The 19,368-nt window shown below is 36.5% G+C and overlaps 1 protein-coding gene across 3 annotated transcripts in view; it reads left to right on the top strand.

Moving 5' to 3' along the window:
* The window catches only part of LOC124423332 (RNA/RNP complex-1-interacting phosphatase-like), a 43,833-nt gene that overhangs the window by 17,562 nt on the left and 6,903 nt on the right, over nucleotides 1-19,368 (top strand). For 2 of the 3 annotated variants that reach the window (XM_046960933.1, XM_046960932.1), the window contains exons 3-6: nucleotides 1,862-1,893; nucleotides 3,084-3,171; nucleotides 6,007-6,086; nucleotides 18,058-18,101. In XM_046960933.1, the coding sequence (XP_046816889.1) occupies nucleotides 6,043-6,086; nucleotides 18,058-18,101 (88 nt within the window). In that variant the 5' untranslated portion in view covers nucleotides 1,862-1,893; nucleotides 3,084-3,171; nucleotides 6,007-6,042. The remainder of the gene's footprint in view (nucleotides 1-1,861; nucleotides 1,894-3,083; nucleotides 3,172-6,006; nucleotides 6,087-18,057; nucleotides 18,102-19,368) is intronic. The other variant, XM_046960935.1, reaches the window with a different exon arrangement.

Raw genomic sequence — 19,368 nt, 5'->3', positions numbered from 1 at the left:
ATCAACGGCGAGAACGATCCAACTTCAATCCCGTGCGAAAAATAAACTCCCTCGAAACGACTCGAAGAGTCCTTCGAAGGTAGGGTTGGTAAATTTCGCAGGTGGGCAGAGGCTACTCGGTCGGTCTTCCATCTCTCTCTCTCTCTCTCTCTCTTTTTCTCTCTCTTTATTTTTTTCTTTACTTTTCTCTTCTTCGATCTCGGCATTCTTTCTTTCTCCGTTCGATCCATTGACCAAAGGCGCCATTCCCGAATCCTTTCCTGAAGGAGTGCCGAGCTTTTCTCCCGAAGGAGGCTCGTAAATCTCCGTATTTACTTCGCGCCTTTTCTCCTCTCTCTCTCTCTCTCTCTCTCTCTCTCTCTCTCTTTCTTTCTTTCATTCTTTCATTCCAAACGTAAATACGTAAATCTTCGTTCGACCGAACGACGAATGTCATATCTCTTACGCCGTTATCATTCGCACGTTCATTCGATTTTTATCATAGATATCGAGTGATAGATAATCGGAAGAGGTTCTTAGAGATTTTTTCTTTCTTTCTTTTCCTGTTTTTTTATTTTTTTTATTTTCCCTTTTATTACTTTTTTCATTTGTTTCTTTATCTTTTTTCTTTTCTTTTTCTCTTCCTCTCTCATTTTTTTTTTTTTTTTTTTTTTTTTTTTTATCGTTTCTCCGTCGTGTAACGCAATCGATTTCGTGCGTCGTATCGAAACGACTTCATGTTCGAAAACTCGTTGCTCCGACTAATACCGGGTCGGTCTTACGGAACGACAAGAAAAGTATCTCACGCCTAGTCAACGTCGGATTATTACGTTCGGACACGAAAGCGATAGGGCAACGGGCCCGTTATTAATGCGACCGATACTCATTCCGTACTCATCCGTAGATACGATCTCTCCGCCCAGCCAATCGGATCGCACGGTCTAAACCAGTAATTACCATTAGCCCACCCATAGCGGGTGCTATGCTAAGGTAAGAGGACTTTGAAGAAGGGGAAACTTTCAATTTACGTGCCCCCACGATTCTCAATGAGCATGAGAGTTTTATACGCGTCTTTTTTTTCCTAGTCACTTATAAATTCTTCTTTCGAATATATTAGACTATTGGTAAATGGAGAAATTTAAAAAAAAAAAAAAAAAAAAAAAAAAAAAAAAAAAAAAAAAAAAAACTTTTTCAAATAATAAATTTATTTCTTTCAATTTGTATAAGAAAACATATATATGATTTATTTATACGACGTATAGTCACGATCATTTAATATGTATCTAACGAGTATTAAGATACATTCCGAAGATACAACATCATCGTAAATCGTGTAAAATACGATGATTAATAACGTGTCCGAGGCTTGTACGACTGTCCGCATTTATTAGCTTCGAAACGATATCACGTACGAAGGTGTATCGACGAAAATCGCTGGGTCATCCTTCTCCTTTGATTTCCTTTTCGGAAGCGTGCCTTTGACTCCTTGTGATTATCGCCGTCATCACGTATCGTTATCCTCCAGGCCAAAGATTTCGGCCAATCAATCAACTCGAAAGATGTAGCCCTATCTACACGTAAAGCTTTTGCTTGTTCGTGTACCTTGTTGCGCTATTAATTTACCGTGGCTCGCGCGTTTACGATGACTTAGCTTTTTACGTGCTAACTTTCATGCGCACGATAGAAATCCTCTCTGCTCGTGAAAGAAAAAGTCATTTAAAGTGATCCTTCTCCCCTTTTTTTTTTACATCTTCCTCGAGATAATCATTCGATGATGAAAGACGACGTCTCTTTTCTATTTAAAAAGGATTTAAGTTTTATATTTCGCTAACGTTTTCATTTTTGTTCATTAAGTATATTATTTTTTCTTTTTCTGTTTCAGGCCGTAGTCAACAATTTAACGCCCGAACAAAGGTGAGTGTTATAAATCCTGACGTAAAAAGATCGATATTTCGATATAATGATGAGCGTAAAATCATGTGAATATCATTGAGAATTATACAAGTATTAACGAAAGAGCAGTCTTGTAGAAAGTGAATGGAATAAAATATAACAAAATGAAGATGTTGGCGTGACTTTAATGGCGCCCGCGTTGATTCTCTCACTTTCTCGTTCGTTCAGAACTTTAATCTCCGTCGAATCGTATTAGCCCAATATTCTCGTAATATATCTCGAATCGAACCGATTCTCTTTGTCAATAAATTCCGCAGCACCTTCTTTTAATAACTTCGAGAACGCTTACGATGAAACTGAAGAGAAGGAATATATATGTGTATGTGTGTGAGAGAAAGAGAGAGAGAATCTGAGTGTGAGTGTGACTGTGTAAGTGTGAGAGAGAGTGAGAGAGAGAGAGAGAGAAAGAGAGAGACAGAGGGTTGTTTATTTATGGGGGTTCGTTCAGTTTCGTTCTCATCCGTGTCCCATAGACAAAGCGTTCGGCCCGTGCTCGATGCATAAGAGACAGAGAAGAACAGAGAGCCCTTAACGCACCTGGAGAGACTCTCTCAGAAGCTTTTTGATATATCGAAGGGTATGGTGAAACTATTTGGGCCGACACCCCCGCCTTAATCCGGCCTCTTTTATTTCTGTCGGTACCAACCGAGAGAAATCCCTTTCCAGCTGCGATATATCATCGAGTCGTCGTCGTTGTCGTCTTCGAGCCCTTTTCGTTTATCCTTTCTTCTCTTTTTTTTTTTCTATCTATCTATCTATCTATTTATATATTTATCTATATATATATATATATACTATTTTGTTTTCCTTCTCTATTTCCTTTAACCCTTTGATCGGGTCTTCGAAAAATATTTTACTCTAATATATACAAGCGGTAATATTTAATAAGAACAGAGTAACACTTACATAGATTTACTTATGTAATCTATGAAAAACTTCCTTTTTTTTTCTTTTTTTTTTTTTTTTCTTCTTTTTTTCTTTTTTTTTCTTCTTTTTTTGTTCTCATTCACAATTGAAGAAGGAAGACGTCGTTTTCTTACGTTTTACGACGACGCGATGTAATGCATCGTTTACGATGCTATCAATAAATTGAAAATGTTCACATTTATAACATGGGGGGGGGGGCTTCTCCCCCATGTACGTTGTTACAGATTCACGGCGACGATACTGCTGCAAGCGTTTCCGCGTCTGAAATGTATCGTCGATCTGACGAATACAGAACGCTACTATGACAAAAAGGTAAGTTCACCATTACCATTTTCAAATTCAATTCACCTCTTTTTTTTTCCTTTCTTTTTTCTTTTCCTTTTCCTCTTTTTTTTTTTTTTTTTTTTTTTTTTATGACCATTAATACGAAATTATCGTTGAATTTACATTCAAATATTTTTACTTTGTTTTTTACATATTTATTTATTTTATTATTTTTTTTTTTTTTTCTTACACATGATTTAAGAATACTGCTGCATGTCTTAAGTTTTGGAATGATCGGAATAACAGTGACGTTAAATAAATTTGCCATGACTAGTATGTACGATTATCCGTTCGACGATGATAGATCAAAGAAAAGAATAGAAAAGAAAAGGAAAGGGAATAAAAAAAAAAAAAAGAAAAGAAAAAGAACGAAGGAATTTCTTAGCATTTAGTTTACTCCGAACAAGAGACGTCTTCTCTTCTTGTATCTCGCGAGCTGCTGCCGTCACCTGCCGCATTCCTTGATCAGCTAGATATCCGGAGAGGAACGTCTCTCTCTCTCATTCTCTCTCTTTCTCTCTTTTCGGACCTCTCAGTTAGGTCCTCCCTTATCTCCTTTTATCTATCGTTCCTCCTACATTGGTTTCTCTCTTTTTCTCTCTTTCACCTGTCCTCGACCCTTTTCGCTCTCCCACATCAACCCTCCTCCCTCCCCTTCATCTCCCCTCTTCTCCGATTTCAAGCGACTAATATTGCGGCAGGATCAGTTTGGACTTTATTAAGTATTTAAGAGCGGTCGAGCGGGTCGAGTTAATTCTTTGGGTCGGTAGGAGAACGAATTAATGAACTTATTATTAGATTTTCGGAATAGTCACCGTGGCTGCTGTGTTGCTGACGGGAACGATGAATCTCGATCGAAAATTTTGGACTCGATGATGATTCGTTGGTTGAGTGAGAGCACGCATTCGGTACGCTTTTTTTTTCTTTTTCTTTTTTTTTTCTTTTTTTTTTCTTTCTTTTTTTCTTCTGGGTCAGACCTGTCAGGACCGAGAACCGATCAATTATATTAATAAGTCCCAAGGAAGTCGGTGCGGTCTTGTTTCGGCTTTCGTTTCCAATTCTTTTTTTTGTTTTATGCTTTCTTTTTCTTTTTCTTTTTCTCCAAATGGTCATTCGCTATTATACTATACGTACATGAGAAAGAGAGAGAAAGAGAGAGAGAAATATTTGAAAAACACTGCGGTCTAAGTTGATGAGCATCAATCGAGAAGCCGCGCGGGCTAAGAACAATTAACGTAGCAGGACTTTAGGGTGTCGCCCACGCCTAATTAGAGCGCATTATACATAATGAAGTCGGTCATTTAATTTCTTAATTCGTCGACCGACCACCTCACGAATATATGAGGATATGCTCATATGCTAGTCGTAACAAAGGGATCGTTCTTTTCTTTTTCCTTTTTTTCTTTTTTGTTATATTTTTTCTTTCTTTCTTTTTCTTTTTTTTTTTTTTCTTTTTTACTCCTTTTTTCTTCAAAACTAATCGCTGCATGGTCAAAAACACTCGTACGTACATAGAAAATGTTTTCGAGAGTCGCGACCGATCTAATGAGTTTTGTCACTTTCGGGAGGAGGGGTAGAGTGAGATAGAAAAGGAGCTCCTGCTTGAGCTCGATGCAGCCATTAGGCCGGCCACCGGGATAGAGTTTCTAATGTTCAAATAAGAAGAATTAGAAAGATCGATTATAATGACGTGATCCGTCATCGGGGTGGAGAAACGAGTGATAACTGTTGGATGATATCGTTTATAACGGGTTTCGGTTACGACAACCTGTGGCTGTGCCGTGCCAAGCAGAGAGAGACAGAGAGAGAGAGAGAGAGAAAGAGAAAGAGAGAGAGAGAGAGAGAGAGAGAGAGAGAGAGAGAGAGAGAGAAACAAAAAGAAGAGTACGAGACACGATAAAAGAGGACAATCGAGAAGTGAGATGTCACCTTTCTTTTAGTTCGGACTTTTAGTTCACAGGATCGACAGTGAAATCGTTGCGTATCGTATACGTTGTAGAATATAATTGATTTAATGACGTCGAACTATCTATCGTGCCAGTTGTTATATCGTAATAGTTTGTATTCGTTTTAATATAATTCACAATTATATTTGGTGGCTCATTAAATTGTACGTACCATGCGTATAAATAATTACAGTAAGCGAGAACATATCGGGACGCGAGATAATAGAGAACTTCATGAATATTTATACCATCTTCTCTTTCTCTCCCCCTCTCTCTCTCTTTCTTTTTCTATCTCTGTTCTTCTCTCACAGTTCACCATAGTATATGGTTCCAGTCGGCGATGTAGTCATCTAAGATATGAACACCCATGAACACAGTTCGTTCATTTCGTTCGGTTCATCGTATCGTTCCTTTTTCCCTTACAAGTATTCTCCTTCATTCCTGATCTATCTATCTCTTTTTTTCCTTTACACATACACAGAGATACACACACACACACTCTCTCTCTCTCTCTCTCTCTCTCTCTCATTTTCTTCGACTTTTAGTGATTTCATCGGCATAACAAAGGTATATCTCATCAGAATAACACGACTCAGAGTTGCATAATTATTCATATTATTAATAATTAAAGACTCTTCGACAGAATAATTAAGAAAAATAATTAATATAATCTTAAGATTTGGATATGTTAGGAGATAAGAGCGCGTAAGTAATGATCGAATGGTAGGTGCGATTTTTGAATAATGCGTCGTATCGTTCGTAGAATTCCTTTGATATAAAACATACCTTATAAAGTTCTATGAATAAATATGATAATAGTCTTTTTTACATTATATTTATGACTTTTTTATTTTCTTTTTCTTCTTTTCCTTTGTAGGAATTCACAAATGTCGGTGTGAAGCATGAGAAGATTATGATACCTGGGAAGAGGGTACCACCACAAAATAGCGTTATGAAGTAAGTAGATTGGTAATACATTCCATTGAATTTTTATATATGCGTCGATAGTAAAACGATTAGATCTATTTTATATCTAAGATTCTTTCCATCACCTTCGCTTCTTCTTCTTTTTCTTCTTCTTCTTTATCATCATCGTCGTCGTCGTCATCTTTTCTTTTTTCTTTGACATTGTTATCAAAACTTGTGATTTGATATTTAACACATTGTTTTTCCTTGTCTTTCTTTTTTTTTTTCTCTCTCTCTCTCTCTCTCTCTCCCCCCCTCTTTTTTTCTTTTTTGTTGCTTTCGCATCGAAACGAGCAAGTCGATCTATTATCACATATCGATGTATTTTGCGACGGAACATAATTCCGGCTACGCAAAGACGATAACCTGTGCCGTGGTAGGACGGCGCCACAGGTAGCACCTTCGTCTCCTGGTAAGCCGAAGAGGAAGGAAAGAGAGGTGTGTAGATCGTGTCGCACGGTTTGTTACCTGGTGTGGGCGCCCTCAGCGATCTACCCGACTTACAGGCATATACGACATGAAAGCCTAGACAGTCGGCTCTACTCGCTCTCTCGAACGATCGGCCATATCTAGTTTAATGCTAATCGTATTTCACGTTTGCCAGCTGCTGCAGGATATTTCGAATTGCATTGCCCTTAAGGCTGATTCTTCGATCTATCGATTCGTAAAACTCGAGAATCGATTTTTACAATTTTTATTATCTTTCTCTCTCTCCGCCCCCGTTCTCTCTCTCTCTCTCTCTCTCTCTCTCTCTGTTTTGCCTTTGATTTCATGGTAAACTTTACTCTCGATCAGCTTCCGAAAATTCTTTCGATAATGTCGAAGAGACAACGTGCAAAACGCGCTGGACAAAAATCGCGTTGAAAATTTATCGTCCTTGGTTCTTCTCCCCCCACGATATTTTCGACCACTAAATTAGGTCGTAAAACGTGGGCTATATAGTCAAGAATCGTATTACATACTCTCCAAGTTCTGGAATATCACGATAGGTCGAGCACGCGAACGCGAGTAATTTGCCTGGTTATGGTCGGCCTTGTTCACGAAATTCTACGACGAATAAATTTTTTGGCAAAAATGAATAAGAGAGAAAGAAAGAGATAGAGAGATAGATAGAGAGAGAGATAGATAGATAGAGAGAGAGAGAGAGAGAGAGAGAGAGAGAGAGAGAGAGAGAGAGAGAGAGAGAGAGAGAAAGAGAGAGAGAGAAAGAAAAAAATAACAAAAGTAAGAAAGAGATCGTATCGATCGTGTTTAAGGTGTCGGTGAACTTTCGATTTTCGCACGCACGTATGTGCATATACTTATTATATCGATTTCTTTTCTCGGTCGCATTAGACCGCGGTTTTTCCGCGTGGTGAGAGCTCGGTGCAGCATGCGAAGGAGCAGCGAACTGGCATGTTGGTTCAGGACTGTTAATTAACCGCAGTAAACGTCCAATGATTTACAGAACGTCGCGAGTTGGCGCTCGCAAGTTCGCATGTACATACGTGCGCATATATATATATATATATATAAATATAAATATATATATATACATATATATATATATATATATATATATACACATACCTATGTACATACATACGTATGCAATTTTTTTCTTTTTTTTTTCTTCTCTTCTTTTTTTTTTCTTTTTCTTTCTTTTTTTTTTCCTTTTTCTTTTTCTTCTTCTTCAACTCCAATGCTTCGCCACGGGGAACGAAACGTATCGGAAGATACTATATCGACGTCGACTTATGTACGTGGATCGAGCCATTTATAAAGACGACACCACGATATTAACATCGTCGGAAGAAGCGTTAAAATTTTGTCCCCCGCTCGTTTACTTTTTTTTTTTTACCCAGGCTCGTTGTACTTTTTTTTTTTTTTGTTTTTTTTCCTCCCTAACGCAAACGAAAAAAAGGAAAAGGAAAGTACAAAAAAGAAAAGAAAAAAGAAAAAAAAAGAAATAAAAAGAAATTGAAAGAAGAAGAAAGAAGAAAAATAAATACACGAGACAAATAAAAATAGGAAAGAAAAACTGAAAGGAAAGGAAAGAAAGAAAGGAAAAAAAAAGAAAGAAAGAAAGAAAATGAAAAAGAAAAAGTAGGGATTGGAAAGATTGATGAGAAAATTAAAAAAAGAAAAAAAAAAAAATGCTATTATACGTTGTGTATCTTTTTACCGAAGGTAGGATCGAAGAAGATAGATCGAACGGTATCGATCAAGCTCGTCGATCTATTCAAGCGGGAAAGATGGAATGACGTCCGGTTTGCGGCTTGATGCATACGCTTCGCGTAATTAACGGCATCCTTGATGGGATCGGATTGGTTACTCTTTCGTGGTTGAAACGAGAAGAAGGGAAGTTGGTTAAGATGAGAGGTGTAAACTAGGCGCCACTTAATATTCTAGATATCCTTGAACTCGGTCGAACAATAAGAAAAAAGGGAGACAGACTTACAGACAGACAGACAGACAGACAAACAGAGAGAGAGAGAGAGAGAAAGAGAGAGAGAGATAAAGAGTTTAAATGCAAGGTCGAGAAAAATTGGCACTTAAAAGCGTCTAAGGTTAGTGTCCTTTCCGTTTCGTACGACATCCTTTTTTTTTTCTCTTTTTTTCTTTTTTTTTTTTTTTTTTTCCCCCTTTAACATTTCGCATCTCTTGCGAAAAGAATCCTTTCGAGGTCGTTGGGCTCGTATCGAGTGGATTTATTCGGCAAACTCGACTCCCATTTTACCTCGAATTTCTTGACTCTTTCCAAAGAATCGGAGAAGATCGAAGGTATCGATCCTTCGTACTTTTTCGAGGACATATCTTCGAAGAGTTGCAACGCGTAGGAAACGTGCCGTAAAAATGTCCGATTTTTTCGGAGGTACGTTGTCCTGTTGTTATTTTTGGATCGAGAATGCGTGGAAGGTTAACGACGTTTCCTTATTTCCTTTACGCTGTTATGTATGGCTAACTCAAGTTTTTAAGAGATAGTATTAACATATTTACGGTCCGGTGTGACCAAGGATATTGGAGAGTTCAGGATTTCTACAAACAGGAAACAAAGCTTCTTGGTAAACTTCTTGATCGCGTAAAATCAATTCTTTTTCTTTATATCTTTATTTCCTTTTTTTTTCCTCCTTTCCTTACAATTTCAGCCTTTGCTTCCAGTGTTCGTTTCTTTATCGATTTAATTGCTCTTTCATGATCGTAAGAATTTAACGAGCGAAGATTCAAGGCAAAGATCGATCGACAAGATAGTAGTTGGTAGGGGCGAGGGGGTGGGGACAGAGAGGAGGGTCGATACGACAATACAAAAGCATTGTAAAATCATACAACGTACGATGGAATTTACGAATATCATGCGTGTATTAATGTAGTACAATAGTGTTGTTCGATTAATTTGATAGTATGTTAGTTTTATGATATGAGATAATTTCATCGTTGATAATTTCTCATAAAAGATATGACTTTCGATTTAGCAATTTTACCTCGTGGAAATTCTTTATTAATTGAAACATAAAGTTATTGGGTGAGTATAGCGATATAGAATTCTCGAAAAGCGAGTTAGTTCGTACGAGGTAGATTATATTCTCGATGTATTTACGTACGTGGTCTCTCTCTCTCTCTCTCTTTCTATATATATATATAAATATATATATATATATATATATATATATATATATATATATGTACCGACATATTTTACGAAGATAAGAAAGAATTATAAAGTAATGAAGTGTCGAGAATAGTGGATAGAATCTAAGGTTTCTTTCCGATAAGATATGCTACCGATATCTGAAATCATATTATTATCTTAATATTGGAAATAATTTATTCGAGATGATTCCGATTTGTCTACGATCTACGTATATAATGAATTGGCCATATCGTATATCATTTTTCGTGCGAATAACTTTACAAGAATATTCTAATCCGTGAATAAGTATAAGAGATAGAGAAACGATGTCTGGAATATGACGAAGGACGCATGATAGATAACGCGTGCGTTCATCGAACGTCAAAAGAGAAGACGTTTCGTTGTCGTATGAATTAAAGATTAGCTTATCGGAAACACCGCGCTTTACGTGGTAGATCTCAAGTCCGATCCGGTTTTTGGTCAGGCTGATTATAATATTTTCGAAGCATTGGAAGAGAACCGGCTCGTTTAGCTTTGCTTACCATGATATCGGCTACAAAATTTATTGGGAATAAAGTGTTGGCAAATATGGAAACAAAATACGGGAAAAGGGAATCATGTTACGTGATATTCACTACCAACTTAACGATTCGTGAAACCAGATTCCCTAAATGCATACGCATCGTGTGAGTAGGTATATTATAAGGTCTCTCTTTTTCTCTCTCTTTCTCTGTTTCTTTCTGTTTTTCTTGAGAAGCGTGTCGTGTGACCCCAAAGAAGAGACACCAATCGCTAACGTGCACGCGTGTAAGCTCTCGACAAGGCGCGACAAAATGTACGTGGGAGTTAGGCGCCTCACCAAACGACGTCTTTATTCGCCGTCGACATTGAACATAGGTTTTTGCATGTAGTCCGTCTTGTATCGCGCGAGACAATGCGCATACATTTTGCCACGCGAGGGGATTTAAAAAAGGGATACTTCGCGACGAAAATTCTCCTTTGCGAGAGAAATTTCATTTCTTTTTAAACCTTAAGTTATATCTTAATTTCCTTTCATTTCAAACAATTAAATTTTACATGACATTCATGTTACTTTATTATAAATGAATTACTTTTTGTCGCTTGAACAATTTTATTTCATTATATTTTTATAATTTAAATGATAGTACGAGATACGTTTGTTTGTCCATATCCAGTTTTTTTTTTTCCTTCTTTCCTTTTAGATCGAAAACGGAAATGATATTTGAACGTAGAAGAGAAATCTTAAAAGGAGGGGAAAAAAAACAAAAAAAAAAAAAAAAGGAACAAAAAAAAAAGAAAGACAAAAAAAAAAACAAAACCGTGCGTAGGTGGGTCCGTCGTACGTATATAATACTAGCATGGTACTTCCGGTGCCGTACTTAATTCGAGTTGGCCGGTGGGTCCGTGCCACGAAATCGTCTTCTAGAGAGAGTGAATATTCTTTCTTCGTTTCTTTGTTTCTCTTCCATGTTGGGAGCATTACCAGGATGGAGGTGGAGTAAACCGATGAGGAACGCGTACTTGTCTTACGAGCTGGACCACCCGGGCGATCGCTTCATTACGTAAATTCGCCACCACGTATATATACCCCGTACACCTTTCACGGTTTCGTTATTCTTCTTTTTTTCTTTTTCTCTTCCGTTTTCTTTTTCTCTTCTCTTTCGTCTTCCATACAAGCGGCATCACGCCAAGGCACGCGTGCTCGCTCACTCGACGCAGCATAGAAGCGCGTAGTATTGTCGGAAAAGAAGATTTGCATTTCGTCGAACGTGGATCGAAAGATCGTATTGAGAAAAATCTTATAGTTCCTTCATGGTCCAATGGGATATGACGAAAAAGCAATAGTCTCGGCAACAAATTACGTATTCCAAGGAGAAAAAGGTGTGACCTAGAGTAAGGAAGAAAAAAAAAAAAGAAAAAGAAACAAGAAAAAGAAAAAAGAAAAAAAAAAAGGAAAAAAAAGAAGAAGAAGAAGAAAGATAAAGAAATATCATATAAGTGGAGAAATAAAAGTTTGACCGTGGTTTGGTGGTACTCTTCCATCGCTATCGCACGTACGCGAGAGCACGTGTGACTTCGATTGGGAAACAGTCGAGCGGAATGTTTGCAGAGTACTTCTACGATCTCTTCGCTTGGGTTCCGTACAAACAGCAGACACCACGAGCATTGCTCGCTTGCCTGCCTGCCTACCTACCTACCTACCTACCTACCTACCTACCTACCTACCTACCTACCTACCTACCTACCTACCTATCTATCTACCTACCTACATACATTCATAGGAGATCGCGCTCTTCTCGTTGTCCTGGCTCCATGCATTAAACATCTTCAAACAGCGGCTCCGTCTTTCTACTTGTATGCCACCTTCGATTCTATGATGACCATGTAGCTGATTCGCGGTTGTTAACTTATACCTTGTCGTACCGTTGACCGAGAAGATAACAGCTATATACGATTTTTAGGTCGACTACCGATATCGATTCTTCTTCTTCTTCTTCTTCTTCTTCTTCTTCTTCTTCTACTGCTACTACTTTTTCTTTTTTTTTCTTCTTTCTTTGTTCCTCGATTTTTCTTTACATTTATGAGTGTCGGAACGGGGGTGAGGTGGGATGGAATGGGTGAGGGGAGGCGTAATAACAAAACGAAAAGGACGAAGTTTATTATTCGTAAAGAAATGAATTTCTATTAATATAACATATTTAATTTCTTTATTATTACTTTTCAATATTTTCCACAATGTGGAGTTCTTGTCGTTCTCGATAGATTATTTCTCATAGAATAGGAAGGCTTCGTCATTCCCGATCTATACGATTGATTTCTTCGACATAATCCTTAATATTAAATTCGATTATAATCGATTGAAAAATCGTTTATCATTCGTTAGGTTAATTTAACTCACCGCAGCCACCTTGGGTTTCGTCGAACGTCGAATCGTCGACTGGAAAATATCGTTCCATTAATATTCGATATTTTGATTAATACGAGTTAGTAATGAAAAAAAAAAAAAAAAAAAAAAAAAACAAAAAACAAAAGAAAAAAGAAAATACGAGTTATCTTCAGGGGATTATTAAAAATCGATCGATGAATTGATCGTGAATGATCCATACAATACATATAAGACTACGTATCAAAGCGTAGGTGAGCGTGTCGGTGTGTACTGTCGCAAAAGAATGTATTATGCAAATGGTTGTAATAAAGATGACAAGCAAGGAAAGGAAGCTTGCCTCTCTCTCTCTCTCTCTCTCTCTCTCTTTCTCTGCCCCCTCTCTTTTTCCTTTTTTTTTTTTTTCATTCTTTTTGTCCAACAATTCCGCCGAAGGGTCATACCTTTGAAGAAAGAGAAAAAAGAAGACGAAGAAGAAAGAAAGAAAGAAAGAAAGAAAGAAAGAAAGAAAGAAAAAGAGAGTAAAAGAGCGAACCGCGCGGTGTATGGAAAAGATTTAAAAGACGGTGGCGACGGCGCGAATATATCGAATGTCCGCCGTTTCGACTCTTCGACAAGGATATAAATATTTCGAATGGAAACTCTCGAAAGTCGCTCACCAATAAGAAATTCGAATAACGGCGATTTTATTCCAAGTTCTTTTCTTACGTTAAAACCCCTCTATAACTCAATTTTCTTCCTCTCTCTCTCTCTCTTTTTTTTCTTCTTTTTTTTCTTCCCCCCCCCCCCTTTTTTTTTCCCATGGCGTCTTAAAAACAAATAATTATATAATTTGATGGTTATAACGTGAACGTTAAACTTCGCTGTTTTAAATTATATAGATTATATGTATATAAGTATAATTTATAACTGTCATTGAGAATATCCATTAAATTTCGTACAAGTGTTAAAAATTAATTACATATAGGAAATATAATGAAATAAGATTTAAACGATAATACGGATATACGAGTGTTGTATTTATGGAAATTTGAATATAGTCTCAAGAAGATTATATTGAAATATTTTAATGTAATATTTCAAAAAAAAAAAAAAAAAAAAAAAAAAAAGAAAGAAAGAAAAAAGAAAAAAAAAAAGAGAATAATGTTTTGAAGAAGAATTGAGAGAAAACTTTACAATCGAGTTGTTTTCGTACGATAGCCACCCCCACGGCAAGTTCTGGTGTATCCGCGATACTTCGTTGTAAGGGTTCATTTGGGACAACAGTTGCAACCCCTCGTGTCGATGTACCTAAAGATCTAGTATTTCTAAAATTATTCTCTGGTGTTCTATAACTTGAATGTAAAATGGTACTTGGTTCTTCATATCCTGATTCCCATCCTTCACCGACCGATATAAATCTGCGATAAGAAGATTCGTATAATATCGTAAGATCAAATCGAGAGATAAAATTAAAATTTGTATGAAAAAATTAATACGAGGTTACTCACGGATCAATTTGACATCCATTATGACTTTTCCCTTCTATGACCGTACTATGCTTACAATTACACATTGCCTTTTATATTGACAATTATTATATCGATTTAATTTGAAATTTGGAAATGTTATATCGAAAATTTATAATAATTTGAAGAAATAATTTTTAAATGGATTACATATTGATGGAAATGATGGATGATTGATGAAACGACTATCGATCGATTTTCAATTTTTCTCGATTACTCTGATCGATTTGAATTTGATTAAATTATCGAGCAAGATCGTAGATAACGATTGTTAGTGATTTTTGAATGTTTGAAAATTAAAAGTAACTTCCATCTATCTATATATATATATATATGTACACACACACACACACACATATTTTTTTTTATTTTTGGTAGTATTCCGTTCGAATAACAGTAAAATTTTGGAAAGGTTCTGTTTATCATTAGACGAATCTATTTCGATAGAGAATTATCTCTCTCTTTCTCTTTCTCTCTATCTCGTCGTCTTTCTCACGCTCACAGATATACATATGTGTGCGCTCGCGCGATAGTAAGTCGGACGCGTGCGCAAGACCACACACGGCGCGATATTCAAATGAGCTCGGCTTATAGTCCGACTATCGCACTGCCATAAACGTCGTTCTGTGATTTCACGAGTGTGTCTACTCGTTCCTGTTGAACTCGCGAGATTCGCCGCGGCACTCTATGTAGATCGGATAAGCAAGATCTTTCGTAATATTTTACGCAACTTCGATCCTTGGAAAATACTCGTTTGCTCGTAATAACACGTTCGAGAATAGTAATAGATTCGTGAATTACGACTTTCCTTTATATCTGCTATCTTTCTCTTTCTCTCTTTCTATGTATATATATTTTTCTTTCTCTTTCTCTCTCTCTCTCTCTCTCTCTCTCTCTCTCTCTCTCTCTCTCTCTCTCTGTTAAGATGTTAATATCACGACAAGAGAAATAACAGCGTCAAACTGTGAAGAAATTTATTCGATATTTTAACGATCTATGCCAACGACGATTAAAATAACGACGATGTTTTAGTTAACGATGATCGAGGAGTAGATGATGATAAAAACGATTAAAGGAAACGACGATATAATGATGAAGTCAACGGAGTTGGTGTTAAGTGGCGAGTTTCATCAAACGTAATATTCCATTGGATTATTTCTTCTTTCTATCGTAGATTTTGACGGGCATCTGTAATTCAAATTCAAAATCAAATTAATTTAACGCCCATCATTTTTCACCTTACTCCAGTGCCGTCATTTTTACGGCGTCTCTCGATCAGAGTATCGTTCGATATCTCATAGCACGTATGTATATGGTTGTTATCTTTCGTTTCTCCTTTTTCATTTCTCTCCCTTTCTCTCTCTCTCTCTCTCTCTCTCAAAGTTCTTGATTGATTTGTTTTCAATCCGATCGATACTATTTTATCGATAAGTAAATATATATAGATGGATAAAGATTATGTAAAATCGTTGAGTTGCATTGACAGATTTACGTATTAGAGTTTTATTAAAATTACATATCTCCTGAGAACTTATTTTTATTCGAAAACTCGAAGCGTATAATTCGAACGTATACGATCAAAGACATATTGACTCGTTTATATATATATATATATATATATATATATATATATATATATATATATATATATATATATATATATATATATTGGATATCGCGTAAGTATTATGTAAAACGGGATGTTTTATCATTGGAGTGTAATTATGAGTTGAAAGGCCTTTGTGTTATGATTCTTTTATCTACATAATCGTATCGATATTGAGTAGTCAAAATGTGATCGGTGCTTATAATCATGTTAGATTAGTTTACGTTATAGATATGGTAATTACACGTTGGAGTTAAGTAATTACCAATATCCTTTAAAACGGCATCATTTATGCCTCGATGAACAACGATAACGATTGATAATTTGAATCTAAAATATATTACACGAGTATTTAAAGAGAATTAAAATAATCTACGTAATAGAGTTTCGATCTTTTTTGTTTTTTTGTTTCTCTTTTTTTTATTCTTTTCTTTTCCTATCGGTTGAAGGTCACTTTTTAATACAGTTATTAATTATTTAAATGAATACTGTCAAATGGTTTATCGTCGATCGGAAATATCTCTCGTAGTCGATACAAGAAAGACCTTAGTAAAGTCGTCGGACGTTTTTTTTTTTTTTTTTTTTTCCCGATGATCACCGATCTCCGACGTCGGATCGTAAGAAGAAAATATAAATGTGAGCAATCGCAATGTGAGAAATTAACTTTATGCGGACTCAGCGGGTGGCTTGGGAGAGCTGATCGTATAGGAGCGCAAAGTGAAGAGTGTTCCACCTTGCTTGGCGCGTTCGGAATGTCCCTGGAATCTTCGTGGAATGCTGAAGGGGAATGAACACCTTGCGTTAATTTATCGAGTAGTCGAAGTCGTTTTAATCCGTTAGTAAGTTCTTTGGTTATATCGGGAGAAGGTAAGGAACCATCGGAAAGAGAAAGGGAGAGAATAAGAGAAGGAAAGATAGAAAGATGATGATGAAGATGACGACTACGACGACGACGACGATGTTAATGATGATGATAATAATGATGCACGACTCAATTCTATTAATTATTAGCTATAATTATCGCTATCATCGAATTTGCGAAAATCTGAAAGATGAATTTTTATGTATCTTCTTATTAGTTGATTCATGTTCTGCTCGTTGATCATTCAAGGTTCGTTTTGTAAGTTAGTGATATAAAGTTTGCACGTTATCATAACGAAGATAACGCTCATTCGTGAAAAGATTACAGGCAAGGCGTTATACGATAAAGGAGTACAATATAAATTATTGTTATTAATCCTGGTCCGCACAATGGTAATATTCGTACGAAGGGTAATCGGTATATAAAAGTCGTTAAAAATAACGTCGGTTCTCTTTTAAAAGGCGCGGAGTGACATCGAAAAATAATAGGGCATTAGCATACGAGTTTATCGAGGTGCACGCTCTAAACGGTGCTAAGTTATGATCATAATTCGTAGGATGGCTCCGATCGGTGAATTATTAATGATTCGCCTTTTCAGATCGGGCCCGGCACGATTTACTTTAACGATGTAATTCGAAATCGATTTGACTTCTTAATGCCCTTCCGTCGCGCAAGGGCTTGTACTTTGTGTAACTCAGGGTGTGTAACATCGAAGCTCTTAAGGTTCATTACCATATTCTTTCGTTTACCGTGCGGGTCTCTGCATACCTATTACACAGCTATTACACTGTCACTTGCCTCGACCGGTTATACCATATTTGAATATTTATTTAGCTGATTATTTTTTTAACGAGAGACTCTGGAAATTCGATAGCCAACGTTTTCGTTCGGTCCACGCGAAATTGTCAATAACAGGAGAGTTAAAGGGGGCGTGCGTGTTTTATAGGGTAGTAGAATATCGAACGAGTATCGGCTCCAAAGTCTACGGGATTTATTACAAGAAGAATCTTTTGACGCAACTTATTAATATAGCCATTAATCATTCTTTAATGGCAGCGGTGAACGATCAAGGAATAACTCGATAAATTGATTTCGTATTAATGCAATTTGCGTGAGTTGAGAAGAGGGAGGAATGACGAGAGAGGGTTAGATAGGTAGATAGATAGAGAGAGAGAGAGAGAGAGAGAGAGAGAGAGAGAGAGAGAGAGAGAAAGAGAGAGAGAGAGAGGGAGGGAGAGAGAGAAAGAGAGAGAGAGAGAGGGAGGGAGAGAGAGAAAGAGAGAGAAGAAAAAAAAAGAAAGAAAAAAAATACCTCTGATATTTGTCGAATAAAAGTTTGTCAAAAAAAAAAAAAAAAAAAAAAAAAAAAAAACAAAAAAAAAAGAAAAAGAAAAAAAAGAAAGAAAGAAAGAAGGAAGAAGAAATTAAAAAAAAAGAAGAAAATAAATATCTTTCCTCTCTTTCCTTTCAGATTCTTTAAAGCGATGGACGATTTCATGGCAAGCGCCGAGGAGGGTGAGTGTTGCTTTATATTAAATTTATTTTATCGGATTGATAGACGATTGAAGTGAACGTCTCTTTATTGAAAATCAATTTGTTTAACGATTTGTTTAACGCGTGTGTACGTTTGTTGTGTCTGACTATATGGGGAAAAAAAAAAAAAAAAAAAAAAAATGAAAAAATAAAAAAAAGGAAGAAAGAAAGGAAGAAAGGAAAAAAAAGAGAGAAAGAAGAAAATGTAAATCGTTGATAATAATCCGTAAACTTCCGTTCTTCGGGGAGACATTTTGTTGTTTCTTTTCTTGTCTTTTTTGTATTTTTTTGTTTCTTTATTTTTTTTTTCTTTTTTTTTTTTTTGCTGCGGGAGGGGTTTATTTTTGGAAAGATAGAGATAGATAGACAGGCAGAGAGTATAAAGAAAGTATGAAGAAAAAGAAAGAGAGAAAGAGTGAGAAGGATAGATTGAGATAGAGAAGGAGAAAGATTGGTCCTTCGTGGTAAGAACGACAGGGAAAGGAGAGGACAAGACGATCGGTAGAAAGAGAGAAAGAGAGAGAGAGAGAGAGAAAGAGAGGACGAATCTTGGAGTTCGAGGGAGCGAAAGATCGCCCACGCACGGGACGTGTATACCGGACCGTTGTTAATTATCCGCCGCCGTTTATCAACTGCTGAAGAAGAAAAAGAAAGTTTCTCCGAGCGCGTTCTTTCTCTCCTACGTCCATGTCTCTCCCTCTCTCTCTCTCTCTCTCTCTCTCTCTCTTTATCTTTTTTTCTTTTTCTCTTTCTCTGCTTCTTCTCTTTTCCGAGCAAACGAAGAAGAAGAAGAAGAAGAAGAAGAAGAAGAGGAATAAAAGGAAAAAAAAAGGAAGATTCTTCTTCTCTTCCTTCTTTGCTTTTTTTTCACTTATGTTCTCGAGACCAATCAGGCAGATCTCGTTTTCTCGTAGAAACGAATCGTGATTTTAGAAACGTTCTTACAAGAGAAAATAATATTCTTTATACGTATAATCATTCAACTTTCATTGTTAATATTTATTGATTATCATCGAGGAGAGGTACGATTTATGAGGATCGTACGTAACGAGCGATTATTAATCCGCTCGTTAATATGCAACAGCGTATCACTCGATTCCATGCTTCTTCTCTTCTCTTCTCTTCTCTTCTCTTTTTTTCTTTTTTTTCTCTTCTTCTTTTTCTCTTCTTTTCTTCCTTCCTTCCATTCTTTCCTTTTATTTTTATATTATATCCTTACGATGCGACTCACGCACGAAGTGGATCGTGG

Source organism: Vespa crabro, chromosome 4, assembly GCF_910589235.1.
Source record: "Vespa crabro chromosome 4, iyVesCrab1.2, whole genome shotgun sequence".
Lineage (NCBI taxonomy): Eukaryota > Metazoa > Arthropoda > Insecta > Hymenoptera > Vespidae > Vespa > Vespa crabro.
Note: the sequence above shows the minus strand (reverse complement) of the source record. Positions and strands in the feature narration are given on the sequence as shown.